Genomic DNA, 26,736 nt, shown 5'->3' with positions numbered 1-26,736 from the left:
CTTGACTTCTAGACCTGGCCTGCCATTAGTAAAGCATTGCAAAGAGAATACAAGACTCCTTAGTTAGACTGTTGTGTGAATTAAGGGACCACCAGAAATGGACAGGCACAAAGTGCCCATTCCACAGCAGCAGCTACTGACATTATTGCACGTGCCACTGAAGGAAACCTCTGTGCCACCCAGGAGGCCCCTCGGTTCCTTAGGTATACAAGGGAACAACCATGTGCTCTGAACAAGCAGAGAAAGCCAGGATACTCACAGCACTTGGCCGGAACTCCTCCTTGTGGAAGAAGCCCCCAGTCATCATCTTCTTGCTGAAGGACATTACATCGGCTGGGTCGTCCAAGCCCCAGTGCTCGTGGGCCCAGAACTTGCCCGTACAGCCTCCTCCAGTCTGAACTTCATCCACCAAGAAGGCACAGCCATGCTGCTCCGAGAACAGGGCAGGGAGAAACAAACATGTGTTAGCCTCCAGGGATCCCACCCAAGCTGGAGTCTAGCTGTGTGCCTCAGCCTTGTACTCTAAACTGAGAAGCCAAGCCCCATTCCCCAGTTATGCAGACCAAAACAGAACAGTTTGGATCAGAGCTACATCTGAACATACCCTCGAACTGCCCAGACAGAACAAAACCAGTCCATCGACTACTCCCACACCATCTCAGAGCTCTGCGGCATGTGGCTGCTGTCCTGGGCTTGACTGCATCAGAAGGCAGTGTGTGCAAGCTTGAAGCTGAGAAGTCAATCCCTCCACATCAGCGGCCATGGTCTCTGCATTACCCAGATTCACTAACTCCATGTGTGTGTAAAGTGGCTCATGTCCCGTGTGTCTTATCTATGAACTGACTAGTTTGATGTGTCTGTAGTACATATACCTGTTACCATGCTCATATAAACTTTCCCCCACAGGCTCCTATGGTGAGCATTTGCTCTCCTGCCAGGGTGCAACTGGGATGCTGTGGGAACTTTAGAAGTGGGGGTCTAGCTGGAGGAAACAGGTCACTGGGTCTTTGGGGTGGGGGTAGAGTATCTCTTGGTCATTTCTTGTCTCATTCTATGTTTCCTGTCAGCTACAATGTGAACAGTTCTCCTGTGACACGTTTCTGCTGCCATAGTGATCTGCCCACACAGGTGGGGCTAGATGACTATGGCCTGAACCCTGTGAAACGGAGCAAAGTCAAGTCTTTCCTCTGGGGGCGTACTCTGTTTAAATCAAGTAATATGCTTGCAGTGACAAAAAGCTAATGCATATAATGCCCAATCCATTAGACCAAAGAGGTGGTGTTGACGCTGCTCCTTCTACACCTGCTGACTGTGGGCCAGAGTGGACTGGAAAACAAGGCAGGTTCCAGAAAGAGAAAGCAGGAGGCTGTGGCCGTTTCAGGGATCTCCTCACTGAACAAGTCCTGCTGCGCTGGCTGGTCTTATGTCAACTTGACACACAAACTAGAGTTATCTCAAAGGAGGGAGACTGAATTGAGAAAATGTCTCCATAAGATCTGACTATAGGGCATTTCTTAATTGGTGATTGATGGGGGGAGGGCCAAGCCCATTGTGGGTGGTGCCATCCCTGGGCAGGTGGTTCTGGGTTCTGTAAGAAAGCAGGCTGAGCAAGCCAGTAAGCAGCACCCCTCCATGGCTTCTACATCAGCTCCTGCCTCCGGGTTCCTGGCCTGTGTGAGTTCCTGCTCTGACTTCCTTCAGTGAGGAACAGTGATGTGGAAGCTTCAGCCGAATCAACCCAACTTTCCTCCCCAACTTGTTCTTGGTCCTGGTGTTTTGTCGAAGCAACAGAAACCCTAATGAAGACACCAGAAGAAAACAGTAGTTTGGGGCCTGGAGTGATAGCTCCATGGTTAATAGCATTGGTTGCTCTTCCATAGGACCCTAGTTCGATTTCCAGCACCCACATGGCAGCTTACAACTGTCTGTAACTCCAGTTCCAGGGGACCTGATGCATTCTTCTGGACTCTGCAGGCAGTGTGTGCACATGCTACGCAGATATACATGCAGGCAAAACACCCATACACATAAAATAAGATAAAATAAAAAAATGAAAAGGAAAAACAAACAAAAACACCCCCCCCCAAAAAAAACCCTAGTAGTTTGGAGGCTTTTTTTTTTTTTTAAAGTCAGGTTACTCTATAACCCAGTCTGGTCTTGAACTCTACATAACCCAAGATAGTCCTGAACTTGTGAACTTGTGATAATCCTCCTGCCTCAGCCTCCTAAGTGCTAGGATTGTAGGCTTGAGCCATCACGTCTCGTAAAACTTTTATTTTTCTTCTATGCTGAGGACTGAACCCAGCACCTTGTGCATACTACCCAAGTGCTTTCCCACTGAACGACAACTCCAGCCCGAGGGGCTGACTCAGCAAACTTACTTTAAATAAGAATCAGCCATGCCTCCCAACAGAAGCCTGCCCCCACCTCAAGTGGAACACAGGGCTCTGTACAAGCTAGGCAAACCTGTTCTGTTGAGCTATGGCCCTAGAACCAATCCCAACTTCTCTGTCCTCAATAAGGCCAGTCAGTTTCTACACACATATAAGTTTTCATGGACCCAAGGCAGAAGAGGAGCCAACTTTTTGCTCTGGGAACCGAACTCAGAAACCCTTGTGGTCCTGTCCAGCCTCATTCCATGCACTCTAACCTTCCGGGCGATGTCTCTCAGCTTCCGGAAGAAGTCATCTGATGCGTGGTTGTCTCCGCCTTCAGACTGAATGGGCTCCACGATGATTCCAGCCACTGTTCTCTTCTTTTTCCGATATTTCACAATCAGATCTTCTACCTAAACCCAGAAGGGGAGAAGGGAGCTGCTCACAGACCCCCCTGGAAGGAACAGTAGACTCCATAGATGGGCATGGGGGGGTGCTCTGTGAACCCCTTGAAATCATACAGAAAGTGTGTCTGTGGCATTTCCCAGGACAAGTGTGGGACCTGTTAGGAGCCACACTCTGTACAGGTACGTGCTCTGCTGTTATTGGGGCTAGCACCTATGGGACAAGTAAGTCAGCCTTCTGAACCCTCCCTTTCTTGATCTGTAAGTGGGCACACATATTGCCCAGACTGGCCTCACATTTGTTATGCAGTGCCTGGCCTGGTGGCACACACCATTAATCCGAGCACTCAGGAGGCAGAGGCAGATGAAACTGTGAGTTCAAGGACTGCCTGGTCTGCAAAGTGACTTCTAGACCAGCCAGGGTGACATAGTGAAACCTTGTCTTAAATTTTTGTTTGTTTTTGTTTTTGTTATGTAGCCGAGCATGGACACGTACACTATGTAGCCGAGCGTGGACATGTACTCTAAACTCTCCTATCTCTACCTCCAAATTCTGGTATTACAGGCATGTGCCTCCATGCCAGGCTCTGTAAGTGGGCATATTAGAATAGCCTACTGAAAAGGTGGGCATGGCCACTACTCTAAGCACGTCACTGTTGCTGCCTCTGCTGTGCTGTTACTGCTCTTCCTGCTTGCATGCGTGGCTTGTGGGCAGACTAAGATAGGGCCTCATTTCAGAAGATGCTGCAAAACCCACCTGTAGCGAAGGCAGACTGCAGCGTGCGGCTGTGTGTTGTACAGTTGGGGACTGTGTGGGCAGAACACTTAGAGTGACTTGAGAAGATGGCCCAGGGTGCTAAGACAACCCTGGTTGGGGTGAGAGTGTTCTGAGTCATAAAATGGATTGAACTAAATGCTGGAACGGCTGCACTGCATGATCTATAACTCTCACACTGCTACATTGGATGTAAAACAACAACAACAACGATTGTACATAAGAAAGGTCCCCAACTGTCCCTAAGTGGTTCTATTTTTGAACTCTTGTTCTGAAACAGGTATTAGAAATGATGGACAAATAGCACTATGATAGTTAACTATTTGTTTAATAAGTATTCAAAATTTAAAAAACAAAACAAAACAAAACCCACGACTTAAACAGTTTTTATGCAGCACATACACAGTGTTCCAGGGGCTTAATATGAAAAACAGTCTCACTGATACTTTTAAAAATATTAATTATATGTTGAGACCATATTTTGATATATTAGGTTCAATAAAATGCTGTGTCTCATTCCTGGAACATCAGCACTGGCGAGGCTGAGGCAGTAGGATTTCTCTAAGTCTGAAGCCAGCCTGTGCTAAACAGTAAGTTCCAGGACAGCTTGGCTAGAATCTGAGACTGTATCTCAAGGAACAAATAAAAGATGCTACTAAAATAAATTTCATCTATTTCTACTTATTCATTAAGACAGGGTCTCATCTATTCCAGGATGGCCTTGAATTCACTATGTAGCTGATAATGATCTTGAATTTCTGATCCTCCTGATCACCTCCTAAATGCTAGGATTATGGGCATGCAGCACCACACCTGATTTTATTTGGTGCCCAGGCCTTTGTGAATGCCGGGAGAACACTGTCTTCGCCTCGCTCCACCCCCAGCCCTTTTCTTACTTTTAAAGGCTGGTAACTAAGAAATCTGTAGTTTTCTAGGTTACAAGCCTGACCTATGGTCTCGTCTCTCTCATTTACTGCTGATACCAACCACTAAGCACTCCGCTTGACACCTGGTAGGTGTTTAATAAATACTGCTGAAAATGGTGACATGCTCAAGAAGAAAGTCAGCAGAGTTATTTGAGCATCTCTGCAATATAGAGAATACAGTCACTGTTGCTCCAGCAGGAGACCTCTTCCTATACTTTTCCATTTCCTACACGGGGCAGATCAAAGGCGGCTGTTTCTGGGGAAATGCAGACGTGGAGGCAAAGGACTGCAAGTCCTCATTCTTTTCTAGTGTGACCTCCAGCGAAACTTACAGGAGCTCTAGAACTCAGGGAAAGAATGCCAACCAGGGGACTGAACCCATGGAGCCCCTTTCCTACCAGACATCCACATTAATTAAATACATCTAGTCTCCCTTACTTTGAAGTCACTTAAATTTGTCCCCAAAGAAATGGTGGAGAAACTGGTACCAGAAGTGGGGATAAATGCTAGGTACCAAAACAATGCCTCTAGTCTCTTCCCGTACCGAACACTTGACGCATGAGGTCTCCGTGTCCTTACTTCCTCCCTGAGGAGCACTACCATGTCCTGCATTTGTCCTCTTCTGGGCTCAGACTCCTGAGCCCAGAGAGAAACAGAGATGGAAGGAGGCTGTGGGGACCAGGTTACCTCTTCTAGGCAGCGGGCCTCCTCTTGCTGGTTGTCCTTCACAAACTCCTCCAGGGGGTATTTCAGCCGTGGGAACGGAGCAATGGGCCAGTCAAAGGAAGGGATGTCAATCTTGTGAATTGCTTTGGAGTGTGTGGTCGCTAAGCATCCTGAGCCCAGCAAAACAGAAGAACAGACAGTTGGCTTGGGGCAGTAGCATGGTGTCTTTAAAGAGGGCATGATGAGCTGTTCAGCCTCATGCATGAGAACCTTGGATGGGGTGTGTGTGTGTGTATTTGCTTTATGATTTGTCTCAGATTAAACCCAATTGCTGAAGAGGAGAGACAAGAGTTCAAAATCCTTGCTCTGTCATTAAGTGGCCTTGGAAGTTCCTCCCTTTGCTGACCCATAATTCATATTTGCAAATGGGCACAATCATCCCCTCTCTGCAGGAAACCGAATGGAATTGATTGGTTACAGGAGGGATGGACGGGACATTTTTTATATTCTGTGTTATTGCTGTTATTTTATTAATGTATACATATGTTTGTGTGAATGTAGGTCACGTGAGTGAAATGCCAGGAAAGGGCACAATACCTCCTAGAACTGAACTCACATATGGTTGGGAGCCACCTGGCATGGATGCTGGGAATCCAAACTTAGGTCCTCTGAAGAGTAGCAAGCACTCACAACCTCTGGGCTATCTTTCCAGCCCTTTATATTCTAGATTATAAGAGTATATTTGCATTTTATATTGTAGAAAGGAATCTACAGGTATACAGTGTTTTTTTCAAAACTATATTAAAATATTTTACATGTATGAGTGTTTTGCACGAGTGTTTTGTATGTGGACTGTGTGCTGGAGGAGGTCATCAGACCCTCTGGACCTGGAGTCACAGATGGTTGTGAGCTGCTATGTGGTGGCTGGGAACTGAACCCAGGTCCTCTGCAAGAGCAACAAGTGCTCTTAACCATTGAGCCATTATCTTCTCAGTCCCGTTTTTCTCAAAATTAAAAAAATACGTTTATTTATTTATTGGGGTGGGTGAGTGTGCCAACGTGTGCATGTGAGAGCAGGGTGACAGCTAGTGGGGTCCCATCCACCATGTAGGTTCTGGGGATCAAATTCATGCCAACAAGTCTGCGCCTTTACCCACTGAGCCATTCAGCTGCCTGCATGTTCACATTGCGATAGCCCATTGTGTGCACTGCTAGCCGTTTGTTCTGAGTTAACCTTCGGCCTAGGTGGTGCTTAGGAAGGCTTGGGAGACTCTGCAGGGCTGAGAAATTATGAACGCTGCTGCACAGGGAGAGATAATAATGAGGTTTAAAACGTTCAGGAGGCGATACGGAGAGACACACAAACATCTCAAAGAGGAGGCTGACCCCTGATCAGAGGACAATACTGAACTTCAGAATGACTGATGCCTTTGTTCTTACTCTCTGTAAAACGTGCTGGAGATAGGAGGGGGAAGGCATCAGCGCACGTGCATGAGCACATTCTCTCTCTCTCTCTCTCTCATACACACACACACACACACACACACACACACACACACTTTAAACTCTCTGTCTTTTCAGACTGATGACTTCCTAGATACAAGGAAGCTTAAAGATCGAGCTTTGGTCTCTGCTCATTAGCATCTGTGGTGACAGGAAGCATGAAGTCTGGAACTGTACTGGTCCCTCCTTACCCATAGTTCTCCCGTGGAAAGCACCCATGAAGGAGAGGATGCTGTAGTCGGGACATCCAGGACTCTAGAATGAAAAAATGCAGGCACCAGTCACCACTGTGAGCACTGGGGACTGTATACTACTCAGTAGACCCAAACAAAGGTAGGTGTCCATTAGAACTACGGTCCTTCCCGGGGTGCATGTGGGGCTTGTAGGGGCAGGAATGTAAACTAGATGTTAGCAGTCATACCAGCCTGCAGGTGCTCTGTGTTATTGGCACTCTTCTTCAGCAGACTTAAAAGTTATAATTTTAAAACAAAGGCGTTTCACATCACTGGGCTCCTGGCTTTCCACGAAGTCTGCCCCAGGTGACATTTTTCTGCTTGGTGGTAGGCAGTGGCTGAGTGCTGCCGGCAGAGGGACTGGTTCTACAGTTTCTCTGCTCGTCCAGCCTGCGCATGCTCCAGGCTGCCCTGACTTCCACAGCTTGTGCTGTGAGGCTGACCTGAGACAGGAACTGAGCTGTGGCTCTCACTGGAAATGCATGGTCATCAGAAGTGGCCAAGGTGTCTGAAGAGGTTGGCCAGGGCAAACAGTAAGAGGAGGACCCCCATCTTCTCTCTCCTCACGGCAGGTAGTTGCCCCCTTGGGTTCCAGAGGCTCAAGAATCTGGTGTGTAAGTTTCAGCCCCTTCCCAGCTCCAAGCAGATGAGGAGGTGGTCCCTATTCACTTCCTTTAAAAAAATATTTATTTATTTATTTATTTAATATGTATGGGTATTTTGTCTGTGTGTCTGTGCACCACATGGATGCTTGGTGTCAAAGAGGTCAGAAGAAGGCATTGAGTCCCCTGGGACTGCAGTCACAGATGGTTGTGAGCTGCCATGTAGGTGCTGGGAATTGAACCTGGGTTCCACATGAGCGCTCTTAATCTCTGAGCCATCACTCCAACCCCAGAGTTTGTGTTCTTTACCCTCTATCCAGCAAGAGACTCCTAACAGGATTCTGGCTCCCTCGTGGAGAATTGCTGCCACCACTTTAGATGCCTTAGCCCTGAGCTCTGGGAGGCTGGTGCTACCTCTAGCTTTCTTCCTGAGACAAACTCTATGATCTCCTTCCACACATCCCAGAATACTCCCATCACTATTTTCTGTATGTCTCCTGATTGTAAAGGTAACAGATGACCAAGCTAGGTTGGTGGCATGCCACAGTACTAAAAAGGCAGATGCAGTGGGATCTCTACACGTTTGACCCTACAGGCTTCAGGTCAACCCGGGCTTCATGGAAACTCTGCTATAAAACAACACAACAAAATGGCAACAGACACATCATTAGGTACACTTTGATGTAGCTACTAAAAGTGAGGAATGAGGTCTAAAAACGTTAGTAGACCAGGCTGTCCTCGGACATCAAGTGAGGATGAACCCCATCTGTAGCATTTGGAATTTTGGAATTCTTTCTGAATTTGGAAGCCGGACATTTAACTGATTTTTCTGCATGCTTGTACAGAATAGGTGATGTCCATCCTTTTCTGGTTGAAATTACTATAAATACCAGTGGAGTGAACACTATTGTAGACATTTGTGCTGATGGTTTGGGTTGGTCTAGATTTGAATGTTATGGGAATTTTGTCTGTGTTGTGGTCTGATGTCCAAAAGAGTAGAGCATTGGTTCGAGAGGCGGGGTTCACGTTCAGCTGGCCGGAATGGATCATGGAGTTGCCTGGCGGCCCCGGGAACAGGCAAAGAAAAGCCCTTGGAAGAGGAAGAGGCAGGGCCAAGGGGTTGTGGGGCACTTAGTGGTGTGTGGTGCATGGTCACTTGTGGTTATCTCGGGGTTTTATTCTTAATATTTATCCCTGAGTTTTATTTTATCTTAAACGGTAAAAGAAATCAGTATACTTGAGCAGACATTCATGGTTTCTGTAGACTGTCAAATTCAGGAAGTTGTTCTGGATAATTAATGACCAATTAGGAAGAGTGCTCCTCAGCCTCGTACTAGGAAATGAACTCTGGGTGCAAAGCATGGGGACTCCTCATTCAGAAGGACGGGGGTGGTTCAACAAGTGACCAGGGCAAGTCCTCAGATGGGTGAAGAAGTAGGCCCAGATACACCTACAAGCTAATTACATAGTGTGGGGGTGGGGGTGAGGGATGGGTGTAGGGTGGGTGTCGGGTGGGGTGGGTGTGAGATGTGGGGTGAGGGATGGGTGTGGGGTAGGGGGTGGGGGTGGGGTGGGGGATGGGTGTGGGGTAGGGTGTGGGTGTGGGTGTGGGGTGGGTGATGGTGTGGGGTGGGTGTGAGATGTGGGGTGAGGGATGGGTGTGGGGTGGGTGTGGGGTGGGGTGGGTGTGAGATGTGGGGTGAGGGATGGGTGTGGGGTGGGTGTGGGGTGGGGTGGGTGTGGGGTGGGGTGGGTGTGAGATGTGGGGTGAGGGATGGGTGTGGGGTAGGGGGTGGGGGTGGGGTGGGGGATGGGTGTGGGGGTGGGGTGTGAGGGCCGGGTATGTGTGGGTGTGGGGGCAGGGTATGGGGTGGGTTACAGGATTGAACTTGGGCTGTCAGGCTTGGAATGAAACATCTTTACTGAGCCACCCCTTCAGGTCTGCACCTACCTGGTTAACCATGCAGGTCTCCAGCTCCTCTTTCGAGAAACCTCTTTGCCCTCGTTCCTTACTCTTCCAAAGCAGAACAGAACAGAATCAGAGACATGCTGGGGAAAAAAGGGTGTCCCCTCCCCCACCAAGGTGATGCTTAACCCAGACAACTAGACTATGTTCTTAGGAGTTTACTTGACGTCCTATCATGACATATCTAGACAGACACATGACACTAGTTGAGCTTGCAATGAAACAAGCAACGAAATATTTGTCAGCAGCAACCAGGGGCTGTTGAAATGGGACAATTTATGGCAGGGAAAATCGTGACCGTAACCCTCCTGGCAGGAGTGAAGACATTTGTCTGTCAGGCTATTGAAACAATGAATGCCCAAGAAACTGAAATTCCCCTGGGGTCTCATGTTGTGAGAAAAAAGGGCTAAAGCCCAAGGAACAGTTCAAGGGGAACCCCTCTCCTTGAGGAAGATCTACAAATTGTCAGAACCTTACAGGAGAGATTGCAGCTGAGACAATGGCGGGCGGGGACCACACCCTGACCAGGACTGCTTAGTTATAGAGATCTTGTCTACTTAAACCTAAGTCTCATATCCGGACCTGGAAGACAGATTGGGGTGTGACCAGACCTCTTTTATTTATCCCTCTTCCCAATGTGGCCACATTGAATAAATCCCCATTTTTTGCGCTTAATTTGTCTTTTTAATTGGCTTCTTGGGAACAGGTGGCTAAGCCTGCCTTGTGGGTAACATAACTACACAGCAGAAGCTAAGCCTTTTGTGCCGTGCCGCACTGGGATGTTGGAAAGTTCCAACCAAGCTCTATAGACCAGCAGTTCTCAACTCGTGGGTTGCAACCCCTTCACAGGGGTCATCTAAAACCATCATAAAACATAGATATTTACATTATGATTCATAACAATAACAAAATTACAGTTGTGAAGTAGCAATGAAAATAATTTTATGATTGGAGGGTCACCACAACATGAAGAACTGTATTAAAGGGTCACAGCATTAGGAAGGTTGAGAACCACTGCTCTAGATTACATCCGAGTCAAACACTGGGGAGCAAGGGTGAGAGTGTGGCTGAGTCGGCGTGGGTGCTCCTGCCCCAAAGCTTACCCGGTACCACATGAAGATGGTCTTGAATGCATTCTCATTGGAGCAGGAGCCACAGGCCATGGTGATGAGCTGGGACATGCCTTTGGGCGCCACCTGCAGAGGGAGCCCACTATGAATCATTTGGACCCCATTTCTATCCCTAGAGCTGAATCCTCCAGCATTGATGGGAGGTTGGGGGAAGCTGGGAGGGAACCGGGGATGCACCAGAAACAGCAGGTTTGAAGGGTGGGTTCAGTCTTTCCCAGGGTGGAGGAGAAGCCCAGGGAGATCTTTGAGTTCATCAGAGAGGAAAGAGAGCAAGAGAAACTTCGGCGGAACCCAGCCCAGCATGTTTGTGTACACCTGTCCATCTCGGCACCGGATGGGACTACACAGTGACACTCTGTCTCAAGTTTAAAAATAAGCAGAGTGTGTGGAAATATCAGTTCCGTCTGTGTCTCCTGAGGCACCCGCACAGAGATGTTAAGCTGAGGTTCTCAGTGACTTTAATCCCTTGGCAAGTAGAACTGAAGAGGTGACCAAGTTCTCATCACAGAACGTGAACACATTTCCCCAGGATGTCCTTTGTCTCCCCTCCCAAAACCCCTTCTTTTCTTCAAAATAAAAATTTAAAACATTCTTCTTGAGGGCTGGAAATGTGGATCAGTTGGTAGAGCACTTGCCTAGCATGCACAAAGCCCTGGGTTTAGATTCCAAGCCCTGCATAAAATGGGTGTGCTGGCACACTTCTGCACTGAGTAGATCCAGGAGGATCAAAAGTTCAAGGCTACCCCCATAGTGAGTTTGAGGCTAGCCTGGGCTACATAGATCATGCATTTGAGGCCATTCTGGGCTTTATGAGACCTGTTTACACACACACACACACACACACACACACACACACACACACACACACACACACAACTGTTTATGAATCAGGTAAAAAGTTGGTCATTTCAGCAAAGCTGTCTCTTGTCTCTTTTCAATGCATTTCCTTCCTTCCTCCCTTCCTTCTTTCCTTCCTTCTTTCCCCCTTGGTTCTTTTTTTTAATTTATTTATTTTTATTTTATGTGCATTGGTGTTTTGCCATGGGTGTCGGGTCCCTTGGAACTGGAACTACAGACAGTTGTGAGCTGCCATGTGGGTGCTGGGAATTGAACCCGGGTCCTCTGGAAGAGCGTCCCTGTTCTTAACCACTGAGCCATCTCTCCAGCCCCCTTTTTCTTCCTTTTGAGACAGGGTTTTGTGTAGCCAGACAGTTACTGCAGCAGCTGCCTTCTGCATACCCATCCTCCCTGGCTATGGATCTCATCCTTCCCTGGCCCTGCCCTGACCACCTCTGAGGACGGATGGGCTGGAAGCTGAACTACAAACTTGGGGCGGTTATCCCCAAACTCACCGACATCAAGGACTCCCGGAGCTTGTCTACAAAGTTCTCTGGAGGCAGGATGCCCAAGGCAGGTCTGTTGATGAAAGTGCTCTGTAAAAGAACAGCAGGAAAACATGTCAGCCCTTGGCCTCCAACCCAGGTCCTCTTCCACATGGTGCCTTTGTGCAGTCGAGGGGTCAAACAGGCTCTGAGTGGCACTGTTGGCTCATGGGTGCTGTTTCAGTGTTTGGAGTTTTTTTGGGGAGACAAAGTCTCACATATCACTGGCTAGCCTGGAATTCAATATTATACCTTAATTTTAAAAGGTGGGGAGGGGCACTCTAAGGCCCTAGCAGGGGCCGGAGAGCTGGCTTTGTGGGTAAAGTACCATGTAAATGTGAGGACCCAAGTTCAGATCCCCAGAACTCCTGTAAAGTCAGATGTGGTAGTGAGTGTCTATAATCCCAGTGTCCCTGTGTCAAGATGGGAGGCAGAGACAGGAGAATTCTTAGCAGCTCAGGCAGCCACCTGGAGTGCACAGTGGGGAACAAGAGATTGTCATAAACAAGGTAGAAGACAGAAACAACCCCTGAGACTGCCCTATGACCTCCACACATGTGCTGTGGTGCACGCACCCCTGTACACTCACACACATGCAAGTGCATGCATGTGTGAGTACACACACACACACACACACACACACACACACACACACACACACACACATACTACAGTTGTGGGACTTCTAGACAGAATGGAGATGTGTTGGTGGAACTGGTTAAATAATAGAGAAAAAAGCCAGAGCATCACAAGCATCTTTACGTCAATCATCCCGTCTCCCCCATTTGATAGATACGGGTCCACAGAATTAATTCCCCCTGCAAGGAAAACAGCAGGGTGAGTCAATGTTGAACTGATGTTTGCTCCTCACACCTGGGAAGTGTAAGGACTGAGACCAACCTGTTTGTCAAAAGATGAGTGTGCCCTGCCCTGTGGCTGCTGGGAGGTCCACAGGCCGAGGAAGACAGTATGAACACATTTCAGAGAAAGGGGAAATGTGCACTGACTCTCAAATTCTGACAAAAATGTGTCCTCAAATGGCCTCTGGCTGAGGGACAGGATTGCAAGGGCCTACGTGAGGCAGGTGTCTTTAGGAGTAAAATCCCATATTAACACAGCTTCCGGGGCTGGAGCCAAAGCTCAGGTGGTAGAGAGCTTGCCTAGGACGTAGGAAGCTTTGGGTTCCATCCTCAACACCGCATAGAGCAGGTGTGCTGGCACACCTCGGTAACCCCAGAACTGGGGAGGTGGAGGCAGGAGGATCAGAAGTTCAAGTTCAAAGTGAGTTTGAAGCCTGCCTACACAAGACCCAGTCTCAAAAGTCCCCCAAAAAAACAAAGTCAAAGTTATTAACGGTAAGTCACTTAAAACGAAGATTCAAGGACTTTATCTTTAAAACGGGGAGAGCACGTTGTGCCCATCTTTGCTTACAGGGGTTCTAGGAACACTCTAGGAGGTCATGACTGCCTACCTGTGGCCTTCCTCCTTGCCCAACTCCACCAGGAGGGAATGATCCCAGCCAGTGAACAACAGTGAGGCCACGGAGGAAGCACGGTGCATCTGGTCACCTACTCCCTGGTCGTCACTGAACACGGCCTTCCTGCGTCCTTAGGATAACTTGTAACTGGTCAGATGAGCAGCTAGAGCATCAGGGCAGAGTGGCATACTTTACAACTCCAGTGAGTTCAGAGTAGTTCGGGGTTTCCAGAGAGTGATGAAGGGAGCCTTCTGGGCTCCAGGGCAGGGGAGCCCAGGACACAGTTGGAGGCTGACTGGAGCCCAAGTCCCTTCCTTGTCTGGGTGCTGGAGCTGGCCCTCATGCTAAGGACCAAACACACCTGCAGTGGACTAAGAACAGAGCAGTCCTGGGGATTCACCCCTGACACATACCAGCAGGAGCTGGAAACAGAGAGAGGCTACTCAAGGGATAAGGAGTGAGGTCACGCGGAAGTGGGCCTGCGTTGTAAAAAGGATCACATTAAATGCAACTTGGCACCTTGGCTTGGATTCTAGGGCATATCACCAAAGTACTGTGTAGACTGGTGAGTCCCAAGTGAAGTCTGTGGCTTGGCCCTGAGCAGCATTAACTTGTGTGCATCATTTGGTAAATGACCTTTACTACAAGGGCCAGCTGGAGAAAGGAAACATGAGCTATCTTTGCAGTTTGTCTATAAATAAAAAAGTACTCTCTTGCTATGAATAAGAATATTTATTATAAGCTGTGTGGTGGTGGCACATGCCTTTAATCCCAGCTCTTGGGAGGCAGAGGCAGCGGATCTCTGTGGGTTCGAGGCCAGCCTGGTCTACAGAGTAAGTCCTAGGATAACCAAGGGTACACAGAGAAACCGTGTCTCGAAAAACCAAAATCCAAAAGAAAAAAAAAAAAGAACATTTATTATAAAAAGTAGGTAAAAAGTAGGGATTGGGCAGGGTGTGGTGTAGATTCCTGTCAAGTTCAAGGCCCACCTGGTATACACAGAGAGGTCTAGGCTGAAGACACTGCTCCATTGGTAGAGTGCTCACCCACTATGCACAAAGCCCTGGGTTCCATGCCCACCACTGCAGAAATCTAGTATGGTGGCTCATGCCAGCAATCGAAAGCACTTGGGAAGTGGAGGCAGGAAGCGCAGAAATTCAAGGCTGTCCTCAGCTACATGGGAGGTTGTGGCCAGTCTAGATTCCAGGAGATTCTGTCAGAAACACAAACAAACCAGAACAGACACGTGGAGGCTGCACTGGGATGTGGGGACTTCTTGGACACTTCCTTCTCATGGACATGATCAGATAATGAGCTCAGTGCAAATTGGAACAGTGCCCTTGCTGCATGGGGGGAGACTCCTAGTGGCTTTGGGGTATGGCTAGGTCAGTAGAAAGTGGGGCAGATCCATACCTTTGTTGCTTTTCCTGCTTTGTGAGCCCTCCTTGGTGGGACTAGGAGATGCAGAGGGGGCGGGAAGGATGAGAAGTATGAATCATGAACTCTCCTCATGACCACTGCTGAGACCCACAGAGGTCAGGCAATTTGCCCCAAGACACACAGACAGGACTCCAGAGAGGGCTTGCTGGCTTCTAATGGTATTCCAGGCACCTCACTTCAGAAATGCTCATGTTGGGCACACATTTGCTTGACACACCTGGAGACCTTGGTGTGTTGGCAGGGGCCTTAAACAGCATTTCCTCCTGGCTCTGGTCTGCATAGGGCCTGGGAGAAATCAGGAACATGATGAGACCAGGGTGGGAGCCAAGTGCTGCCACGGGCTGCAGGGAAAAGGCCCCTGGAGAGAGACAGGCGGGCTGGCAGCTTGATTGCCTATCTGGGCTCAGGAAAGATGTGGGGGTGGTGTTCTTGCTCGACAAAGCGTGACATCAAGAACAGAAGATATCTGGGACATGTGACTGCAGAATCAAATGAGGACAGGTTTCCAGAAGGCTTGCCACCAGCTTGGCTGTCTCAAGCACAGCAAGGGAGAACTAGTTAGGGCTGTGAAGCCTTGGGCAAGTCACCTAACCTCTCTGAACTTCAGGGTCTTCATCTGCCAATGTGGGCACCTCTTGCCAGATGTTGATAGAGAGCCTCGAGGAGAGAAGGCATAGAGAGAGTACAGAAGAACGGCCTAGGAGTCACAGCCTGGTGTGTGTCTTACTTGGTCAGCTTGGCATCCATCCCAGGTGCACAGAAGCCCAACTGTAGCCGTTACTCACGGCAGTGTGACCATGCACGGGCTGGTCCAATACACAGCGCACAGTGTGGGGGAAATGTATTGAGATGGTCCTAGAGACATTAGAATGGGAACCCAGATGGAATCAAGGGGCGGTATCCATTTCTGAAGTGACATGAAATCACCAGTTTCATAGTGGTGCTACTGTGGCCTGAGAGGGTTGATAGGAAGCCAGATGTGGGTGGGGGTGATGAGAAAGTGGTAAAGCTTTGTTGGGTAAGCATGAGGACCAGAACCCGAGCACATGCTTGGTGGTCTTGGTGGCACACCTGTAATTCCAGCCTTGAACGGCATAGGTGGAAGACAAGGGTCCCATAGCAAGCTGGGGAGGTGAGGGTGAGGACCAGTGCTTGCCTGGGTAAGATGTGACAGGTATGTGGGGCAGGCAGGGAAGCGTCCTGTAAGAACAGGGAGATGTCATTGCAAAAATCAGAATGCTTGGATCTTGACGTCACGTGTTGTTGGGAAGACTGCCTCCGCAGGCAGCTGACACGGCGAAGATGTGTGACATGTTTGTTGACACATTCTTTCAGCACCAGCTGCCAAGGCATCTGGGATCTGCACAAGTTTTGAAACAAAGCAGCTTTGATCGTAAACACATCCTCTGAGCCTCTGGCTCCATTGGCCACCTTCTCAGGAGTCCCCGTGCACCCGCTCAATTAATTGGAGGCTAGACTGTCCTCTAGGACCTCCAAGGCAGGGCATGGCAACTGATCATGGCTCTTTCAGAAGACCTCCAATTCTGAGGTTAAAAAGGACTTTTCAGAACAGGGTCTTTTGTCCCCCAGGCTAGCCTTGAATTTGTTACATAGTTAAGGATGGCCTGGAACTTCTGATATCATTTGCATCTACCTCCTGAGGGCTGGAATTAGAGTCATGCACAATCACACCCAGTTTGTACAGTGCCTGGGATGAAACCCAGGGCTTTGTGCAGGCTAGCCAAGCACTCTACCAAGAGTTATACCCCCAGCACAGGTAAGAGTGGGGTTCCATTCTTGACTAGGACTGGGCTTTTTTTTTTGTCACTGCTTTCCTTTAGGGATCAAGCTTCTTGGCATGAGTGGACAAGGATGTCCTCCCGAGTCACACAGAAACTCACATACACTATAGGATATGAAGTGATGGAGACCCCGCCCCCACCCCAATGCTGGTGGGAAGGGAAATCAGGTGAGTAAGTGTGCAAACTGGCAGGATCTGCAGAAACAGAACACGAACACCCACTGTGGCCACAATTCTGCTGCTAGCTCCGTATCCATTAGAAACACACAAGTGGATTCCACAAATGCCATGGGCACCATCGTCTACAGCAGTTATCTTCCTGAGAGTCCCAACGTGGAACTATCTTCGGGAGGGTAGGTAAGCTGGTTGCGGCATATTCACACAGGGCAATGGAAATGCCATAAAATTATTGAATGGACAGTCACCTGCCCACACGAGGGTGAGGATGAATGTCCACATGATTTTTTGAAAAAAATAATCAAACATGATAAAGAGTATATGAGGAATGATTCCGTTTGTGGGGCAGCAAAGAGGAGAGACACAGGTGTCTGTTAGGAGAGAGGGGCAGGATCTATCTAACGTGGATGGCGGAAATCATAGCTGGGTGACTTGTTTTGATTCCTGTTACTGTTCATCCAGTCTCAGTGAGAGGTGAAGCGTATCACATCCTGTTATATAGCGTAGGCTCATTGTGGCGCATGTTCAGCACATCGGCATCGAAGGAGCAGCCACAGGATGCTAGATACCCCGCTCCTCCTGCCACCCCCCAGGACCATGCCTGCATCACCCGGAAGTTGTCATGAAGACTCCTAATGGGCCCAGCTAGGGAGACAGTTCTGCATCTCCCTTTGGCCCAGGGTGATCACATGTGCGGAAGCGGAAGATGGTATGACTCTACAGCAGGTGGTGATGTAGGTTTCAGGGAGACCAGGAAATCTGCCCATAGGCTGAATGAGCCTCCAGCTGGGAGCCTGGGGGGCCTGCCCCAGGAGCAGAGTCCACAGCTAAGCTCAACAGACCGCAGCCCGAAGCAGAGGCCATACATACAGAGGCTCTGAGTTTGTCATTTTGAGACAGGGTCTCCTGGAGCCTAGGCTGGCTTCAAACTTGCTATCTAGCTGAGGATGAACTTGAACTCCTGATACTCTCCTGCCTCAGCTTTCAGAGTGCTTGGATTATAGGCACGTGCCACTATGCGTAGCTTTCAGGTATTGTTTTAAATTAAAATTGTGGCTGACTGTTAATATAATAATTGAAAATGAATATATATAACAGCACCAACACTGTATGGGCGGGACAAAGAGGAAAGTCAAATTTCTCTTGTTATTACTGAATGTTTAGACAGGCTCTCACGTAACCCATTCCGGTCTCTAATTCCTGCAGCTGAGGGTGCCCCTGAACTTGTGGTCCTCCTGCATCTCTCCAGTGAGGAAATCATTGATGCTCACCGCCATGCCTGGTTCAGTAAGTGGTGTGGCTAGAACTCAGGCCTTCCTTCGTGCTGGCCACTCTGACAACTGACGCACCCCAGGAAAGGGACATCTAAAGAAGTTCTTCACGGGACCGCATGCGTCCACAACAAGAGGCCCCCACAACATGGAGTGGCCTGCATCTAAACACCATCAGTGCCAAGCTGAGAAAACCTACTGAAGGCTGAACTGTTTTGGTTTTGGTTTTGGTTTTTGGTTTGTTTTTGTTGTTGTTAGCTCTACCTATCTGGGAAGAGGGAATCTCAGTTGAGGCCTTCCCTCTGACAGACTGGTCTGTGAGTATGTCTGTAGGACATTTTCCTGATTAATGATTGGTGTGAGGGGGGGTGGTGCCACCCCTGGGCTGGTGGTCCTGGGTTATAAAAGAGAACAGGTTGAGCAAGCCCTGGGAGCAGGCTGGTCAGCAGCAGCCTTCACTGCCTCCGAGTCAGCTCCTGCCGAGTCAGCTCCTGCCGCCAGGTTCCTGCCCTGACTTCTGTCAGGGAGGAAGTCTGACGTTAAACCAATGAGCCCTTTCCTCCCAAGTTGTTTTGGTCGGTGTTTTCTCACAGCAACAGAAACCGAACCAGGACAAAGGTGGTGTGAACTCGCGTTGCTCTGGTCTACCTGCCCCCTGCTGTCTCTGCTCAGGCCATTCTGTCTTTTATTCCCCAAGCTTGCCACCTCACAGCCTCTGCTCCCGAAGATCCCTGAGAAGTCTTTCCTGACCTCTGAGTACTCCATCACAGATGAACTCAGTTCCCTGGATTCACCTCCAGCACCTCCACTGGCCCATGTGACCTTGGGCAGCATGATGATTAATACTGACTGTCAACTTGACTGGATCTAGAAGCACCTCTGAGAACGTCAGCGAGGGACTTTCTAGATTGCATTGTGGTGGGAGGACCTGCCCTAAGTGTTTGTGGTGCCATCACGTGGCCGGAGTGCTGGACTAAATCAAGTGAGCTGAGCTCCAGCTTTCCTCTCTCCAGGCCTCCTGACGTCAGGTGCACTGGGACCAGCTGCCTCGTCCCTGCCTCATGTCCTCCCCACCACGATGGTGTGCCCTCAAATTATGAGCCCAAATAAGCATTTTCCCCTTAAGTCGCTTAGTCATAGCAAATAAGAAAGCTAGTACAGGCAGATATATAATCCTTTTGTTTTTCAGTTTCTTCATCTATTAAACACTCCCGAAACACAGAATGTTACTGTCATAAAGCACAGACCATATGGATGGTTATAGGTGGGTTACAGGGGGGTATGCTCAACATACAATATATACACATGCATTAAGGTTTGATAGAAGTACATTTAAGATCCAGGTGTGGTGGTGCACACCTTTAATCCCAGCACTCTGCTGGCAAAGGCAGGCAGATCTGTGAGTTCTAAGCCAGCCTGGTCTATAGAGTGAGTTCCAGGACAGCCAGGGCTGTTACACGGAGAATCCCTGTTTTGAAAAACCAAAAACCAAAAACAACCAAACCAAACCAAAACAAAAGAAGTACATTTAAAAAGAGGAGCAGCCTAAAATTCCTGTTCCCAGGGATCCAATGCCCTCGTTTGGCCTCTGAGAGTACTGTATACACACAATTCCCATACACACACACACACACACACACACACACACACACACACAATCAAATAAAAATGAAAAGATCTTAAAAAGCAGAACACAATACTTGGCACATGCTACATGTTCTTATATGTTAAGCATTATCATTGTCTTATGCCTATACAGCACTGTGTCCTTTATTTTGTAGCCTAATTGTGGTTACAGTTCTCAACTGATACATGGGGTTAAGGGACTGTTTCCATGGCAGTGGGGATGCTGAGTTTTCCTCCTGTCCTAGTTACATTCTGTCACTGTGATAAGGACCATATCTAAAACAGCTCTGGGGAGGAAAAGGTTTATTTGTCTTACAGGTTACAGTCCATCACTGAGGGAAGCCAGGACAGGAGCTCCAGGCAGGAACCTGGAGGCAGGAACTGAAGCAGAGTCCATGAAGGAGTGCTGCTCACTAGCATGTTGCCCACAGCTTGCTCAGCTTTTTTAAAAAATAAAATTTATTTTATTTTATGTGCATGCCTGAGTGTATATGTGTGCACCACATGCATACAGGAGCCTGGAGGCCAGAAGAGGGTGTTGGATCCCCTGGAACTGGAGTTACAGACAGTTGTGAACCAACATATGGTTGCTAGGAACCCAAAGCAGCTCCTCTGCAAGAGCAACAAGTGCTCTTAACTGTTAAGCCATCTCTCTAGCCCCTCAGCTTGCTCCCTTACACAACCCAGGAACACCGCCCAGGGGTGGCACTGCCCACAGTGAGCTGGACCCTCCCCCACCTATCACTAATCAAGGAAATGCCCCACAGATACGCCCACAGAACAATGGGATGGAGGCATTTCCTCTACCAAGTGTCCCCTCTTCCCAGGTGTCTCTAGTTTACATCAAGTTGAGGAGACCTAGGCAGCACCTCACTAAGGTATCTGAGTGCCTGGCACAGGGCACAGGCTCAGCAAGCATCTTGAGTGCTGTGAAATAACCACGTCTAAAGACGCCTAGTGAGTCTGGTCATGAGCCGTCTGTCCCTAGTCTGCACATCAGGGAGACATACCGCATTCTGAGGCTGCTGGATGAGTTTCGCCAGAGCTGGATGGTTGTAACCTGGGGAGAGGAGGTGCAGTAAGGTTAGAGAGTGCCACCGCATCTGTGACTTTCCCCGCCCCAGTTCTTTCCCTGTCCCCACGTTTTCATCTCCAAAACACTCTGTATGTGTCAAAGGCTCTGACCCCTGACTTGAAATCTCTGTCAGTGCAGCCTGGAGAGCTCCAAGTTCCCTGAGGACACGGGGATGTTTGTTCAGGTTTGAGACCTGCTGGACCAGTGAAACGTGAGGAGGTAAAGGCAAGGTCAATGCCAGTATTGACAGGCCAGTGTGATGGACTGCATGTGGTCCTGCCTCATTCCCAGTGTCCACAGGCTGGGGTGGAGCTCAGTAAATGTTTCTTCAAGGACCAAGGGACACCTTGTGACCACCATGTCACATGGCACATCCTGCCTTCATATCCACATGCATGTTCCCAGGGTCCCACTGCTTTTACTTTCCAGAGGGGTTGATGTCACACAATTTGAAAAGCATCTTACGGCCATCAACAGCACATCAGGTAAATGAATTGTGATTTAAGCACACAATGAACTCCCTGCTGTGCCACCATGCAGCCAGAGATAAGGATGAGAGGGCTTCATTTGTGCTTCTGGGGTCAGTGGTGTGATCTGCTACCAAGTGAAAAGGGGGCAGATAGAAAGTAGGTGTGGGGCTGGAGAGATGGCTCAGCGGTTAAGAGCACTGGTTGTTCTTCCAGAGGTCCTGAGTTCAATTCCCAGCACCCACATGGCAGCTAACAACTGTCTGTAACTCCAAGATCTGACACCCTCACACAGACATACATGCAGGCAAAACACCAATGTATATAAAAGAATAATAAATAAACTGAAAAAAAGGAAGGTGTGCGCATGTATGCACTGAATAGCTTGTTAGAAGAAATCAATTATAATGGCTCTTTCAGGATTATCTCAATAGATGCAAAAAAAAAATTGGCAAAATGCAGTGTCGCTTCATGATAAAAACACTCAACAAGCAAGGTGCTGAGGTTGGAGGTGGGGGCCCATGCCTGTAATCTAGTAGTTCAAGGTCATCCTTGGCTGCATAGTAAATTTGAGGTGAGCCTGGGATACATGAGATCTGTCTTCAAACAAATGAACAAACAATAAAAAGAAGGGCTGGTGAGATGACTCGGCAGGTAAAGTGCATGCCCCCAAAGCCGATGACCAGAGTTAAATCCCTAGAATCTACAGAAATGTGGACGGCAGGAATTGACTTCAGAGCTGTCTTGTGACCGCCACACAGATACTATGGTATACATCTGCATGTGTGCACATACACACAATAATAATAATAGAAAACAAACAAAAGTATCCCCAAAGCAAAACCCAAAAACAAAAGTAACTGCTGCAAGCCGCAGGAATGTTGTAGGAATTTGGCTGTATATGCTAAAGTTATACCTAGAAGAATCAAGGAATTCTTCCAGAGGAAAAAGCCAAATCTCAAGGAGTATTTGGTGTTATTTAGCTTCTAATATATCAACTATCTTCTGCTTTGAATTTCATGTGCACTTTCATAGTTTCTCCCAGTTGATTCTTTATCCTAAGAACTACTAACCAGTGTGGATTGATCACTCTTTGGACATATACATTTAAGGTATTTGGAGAACAGCCTCAGGAAAGGCTTCCTTTCTCCACGCAAGCAGAAATAACATTCCAGACCACCACCTGCTTGTCTCCTGAGTTAAGGTATTTTCCATAAGGAGACACTGCCTAGATTCCTTGGACCTTAGGTACATAGCTTTGTTCCTTGTGCAAAATTAAGCTCAGACCCTTCTTTCTTATACAGCCTTAGTGGTATTTATACTAACATTATAGACTCCTAACATTTACATATATAATAACACATATATATGTGTTTAATTTATATTTAATATACATTTAAATTTAGTAACATTTAATATACAATAACATATATTCCTCCTATAGGAATGTAGTTTGACACATAAATTTCCTTTTTCTGATATCTTAACTGATTTTAGCTCTTAGTTGATCTCCTCCTTTAACCACTCCCCTTTTGGGTTATAAAAGAAAGCCTGAGGGTTAATGCCTGAGGAAAACTCTTGTCTGCCTTTTTGATCCTGTAAGAATTCAAGCCTGGTGACCCCACCTTAGCCAGAGCATTGCTATTGCAGGGGTATATAACTGTAAACCTCAGAGACTTGGGGGACCAGATTGGAGAACTGGATGGAGAACTAGAAGGACAAGATGGAGGTGAGGAAGAGCCTGACGGGGAAGAACTAGGCGGGTGAGAACAAGATAGGAAAGACCAAGATGGGGCAGAACTAAGATGAAGGAATCAAGACAGAACTTAGAGGGGACAGCAGAAAGATGTGGAGGGAATCGGCAAGAAAGGAGCTAAGCGTGGGAGCAGAAAAGAAGCTGTGCAGAGAGAGAACTGACTCAGAGAATAAAGTGTATGGACTGAAGAGTTTCGCGTATGTAGATTTGTTAGTGAACCCCTCAGATTTATCCGCTGCCAGTGGCATCTCTTCTGGAACTCTGAGTGAAGGCTATTGAGGGGCTGGACCCCAATAGCTTTTGATAAGTAACCAAAAAGCTAAGAATTAAAAGGCACCTCAATTTAATAAAGGATGTTTGTGCAAAACCTTCCTGGGCTAGGGATGTAGTTGAAGTTGGCAGAGTTCTTGCCTAGCAGGCAGGAAGCCCTGGGTTCCACCCCCAGCACCATGTAAACTAGGCTTGGTGGCGCACAACTGCAATCCCAACAGTCCAGAGTAGAGGCAGAAGGGTTAGAAGTTCAAGGTCATCTTCGACTACACAGAGAGTTTCAGTCTAGCTACGTGAGACCCTGTTTCAGAACAGAAAGGAGAGGGAGGGAGGGAGGAAGAAAGGGAGGGAGGGAGGGAGGGAGGGGGTGGGAGAGGGAGGAAATGGGGGAGGGAGGGAGAGAGGGAACGGGGGGGGGGGGGGGAGGGAGGGAATGAGGCAGGGAGGGAGATGAAAACCTCACTGCTAATGTCCTCATCAACAGTGAAAAGACCCTATGTTTCTGCAAAGTCAAGAGCAAGACAAAGACACCCACTGTCGCTACCACTGCTCACTGCAGCAGTAGATTCCAGTCAGTGTGACCAGATAAGGAAAGGAAATACAGTCAGGCAGTGGTGGTGCACGACTTTAATCCCAGCACTCAGGAGGCAGAGGCAGGCAGATCTCTGTGAAGTCCAGGCCAGCCTGGTCTATAGAGAGTTCCAGGACAGCCAGGGCTGCACAGAGAAACCCTGTTTCAAAAAACAAAAACAAAATAAAGCAACAACAAAGATCAAATTGTATTTTTATCCACTTGTAATGAATGGCCCTAAACTGAATCTAAGAAAAATGTATTGAATGGCATCATTATTAATGCTTCTTCCCCAACAAGCAGCTCCTGAAAACTAGATGCCCATTGTGCTGTTGAACCAGAGAAAACATGTAAATATAGCTTGATCTGACTCAGTAACCTTAGAAAATGTTCATAGAAACTTCAGGTTTTACCTATACATTTCTGAAACACATACATAACACACACACACACACACACACACACACTCACACACACACACACCAGCTACATGGATCAGCAGGAAAAGGTATTTGCCACAAGCCTAGTGATCTGAGTTCAATCCCTGGGACCCATATGGTGAAAGAAGAGAACTGACTTCACAGTTGTCCTTTGATCTCTTCATGAACACCATGATGTGTGATGTGCCCGGCAGGTGTGATAGTAAGAGGTTGAGGCAGGAGAACTGTGATTTTTGAGGCTAGCCTAGACTACATAGTTCTAGGTCAACTTGAGGTACATAGCAAGACTCTGCAACAAACAAAATAAAACTAATGATATATCATAATTCATTCTGATTCCCATTTCCTGAGCATCAACTATGTGCCTGGCTCTGAGCCAATGCTTGACCCTGATAATCCTTCCTATGGGGTCAGGCATGGCCAGGCTGTTGGTGCAGATGAAAAACAGGAGATGCAGCTGGGTGTGGTGGTGTATGCATGTAATCCCAGCTCTTGGGAGGTGGAGGCAGGAGAATCAGGAATTAAAGGCCAGTTTGGCCTACATAGTGAATTTGGGGTCAGCTGGGGCTACATAAGATCCTCCCCACTCTCTTCCCTCCCCCAGAAAATAGTATGACTCTGAGAAATTAGGGAACATCCTCATGTCCCCTATGTCAAGGCAGGCCTTGGACCCTGCAATTCTGCTTAGAATCACCCTCTCTTTTATGGCAATTTACATTTATCGAGTATCTATAGTGTGCAGGGAGCTTTCTATTCAGTACTGCTAGTTCTATGGTCAATGTTTCTATTGACTGTCAACTTGACAGTACTTAGAATCATCTGGGAACCAGCCTTTAGGTGTGCCTTGCAGGATTTAATTGATTAGGTATATTGAGGTAAGAAGGTTCACTCTGAAAATGGGTGGCACCATATTGAGTTCCAGGCTAGCCAGGGCTATACAATGAGACCTTGTCTCTAAGACAAAAGATAGATAGATAGATAGACAGATAGATAGATAGATAGATAGATAGATAGATAGATAGATAGATAGACAGACAGACAGACAGATAGATAGATAGATAGATAGATAGATAGACAGACAGACAGACAGACAGATAGATAGATAGATAGATAGACAGATAGACAGATGATAGATATGATGAAGGATAGATGATAGATAGCATATATAGATAGATGATAGGTAGATAGATAAGATGATAGATAGATGATAAATGATAGGTAGGTAGGAAGGTAGGTAGATAGACAGACAGACAGACAGACTGAGTGAGCTGAGTGCCAGCATCCATCACCTTATGCTTCCCGACTATACCTGGTGTGACCAGCCATTTCGCTGTCCTGCCACCATGCTTCCCCTGACTTGATGGACTGCACCTTTAAACTGAGCCAGAATAAATCCTTCTCTCTTAAGTTGCTTTGGTCAGGGTATTTTATGAGAGCACCAGAAAAGTAATGAACACACCTGGCAATAATCCCAGCAGGAAGGCCAAAGGAAGACATGTGCACTAATGTCTGGAGATGGACCATGAGACGCCTCTGCCCACTCCATCCCCACTGAGGACTCATTCAGCTCACTGCATTCAATTAATTCAATGAATGAATTAATAGCACAGTAAACCAGTGACGTGGGCAAGAACTCAGAAGCTTATAAGACATATGAGGAAAGAGCCCTAGGGGGAGCTTAGAACAGAAGTGGGTTTTTACCACACATAATTGCAATGTTTCTTCCACTCATCTGCAGAGATCTTAGTCCCTGAGGTGACGTATTCAGAACTTGTTTGCAGTCACTCCCGGTCTTTGGAAGGTGATTAGGTCATATGGATGGAGCCCTCGTGACGGGAGTTAGTGCCTTTATAAAAATCCAAGGGTTTTTTTTTTTTTGCCTCCCATCTTGTGAGGACCCTGTGGGAAGGCAGCACCTTGTCCCAGAAAGACGTTGAATCTGTGATGCCTGGATGTTGGACTCCTGGCTTTGAAAACTGGGAGAAAGCATTGTTGTCTATAAGCTACCCAGTCTCCAGTATTTTGTCTTAGTACCTTCAATGGAGAAAGACATCTACTTTTTTTTTTTTTTTTTGGTTTTTTTTCGAGACAGGGTTTCTCTGTGTAGCTTTGCGCCTTTCCTGGAACTCACTTGGTAATCCAGGCTGGCCTCGAACTCACAGAGATCCGCCTGGCTCTGCCTCCCGAGTGCTGGGATTAAAGGCGTGCGCCACCACCGCCCGGCGACATCTACTTTTTAATTGAAATACATTTACGTTGAAAGGAGACTTTGTATCACTGAGGCTAGAGGCTGGATGAAGTGAAAACAATCTTCATGTGTCTGCCCGAGGCTCTGGACCTGGGCCCGTTCTATCACCAAAAGACTGTTTAGTATTAAACATCCAGCACTACCAGGCAAGACTC

The 26,736-nt window shown here is 47.7% G+C and overlaps 1 protein-coding gene across 3 annotated transcripts in view; it reads right to left on the bottom strand.

The window, feature by feature from the left end:
• Positions 1-26,736, bottom strand: part of Abat (4-aminobutyrate aminotransferase) — a 109,204-nt gene that overhangs the window by 9,674 nt on the left and 72,794 nt on the right. For all 3 annotated transcript variants that reach the window (XM_052759418.1, XM_052759419.1, XM_052759417.1), the window contains 8 exons: positions 20,765-20,814; positions 11,933-12,013; positions 10,554-10,646; positions 9,436-9,498; positions 6,841-6,904; positions 5,168-5,316; positions 2,651-2,788; positions 260-427 (listed from right to left, as the gene is read on the bottom strand). In XM_052759418.1, the coding sequence (XP_052615378.1) occupies positions 260-427; positions 2,651-2,788; positions 5,168-5,316; positions 6,841-6,904; positions 9,436-9,498; positions 10,554-10,646; positions 11,933-12,013; positions 20,765-20,814 (806 nt within the window). The remainder of the gene's footprint in view (positions 1-259; positions 428-2,650; positions 2,789-5,167; positions 5,317-6,840; positions 6,905-9,435; positions 9,499-10,553; positions 10,647-11,932; positions 12,014-20,764; positions 20,815-26,736) is intronic.

Source organism: Peromyscus californicus, unplaced genomic scaffold (genome assembly GCF_007827085.1).
Source record: "Peromyscus californicus insignis strain IS unplaced genomic scaffold, ASM782708v3 Scaffold_3__1_contigs__length_106647218, whole genome shotgun sequence".
Classification (NCBI taxonomy): domain Eukaryota; kingdom Metazoa; phylum Chordata; class Mammalia; order Rodentia; family Cricetidae; genus Peromyscus; species Peromyscus californicus.
This window is presented reverse-complemented; position numbering and strand designations above follow the sequence as displayed.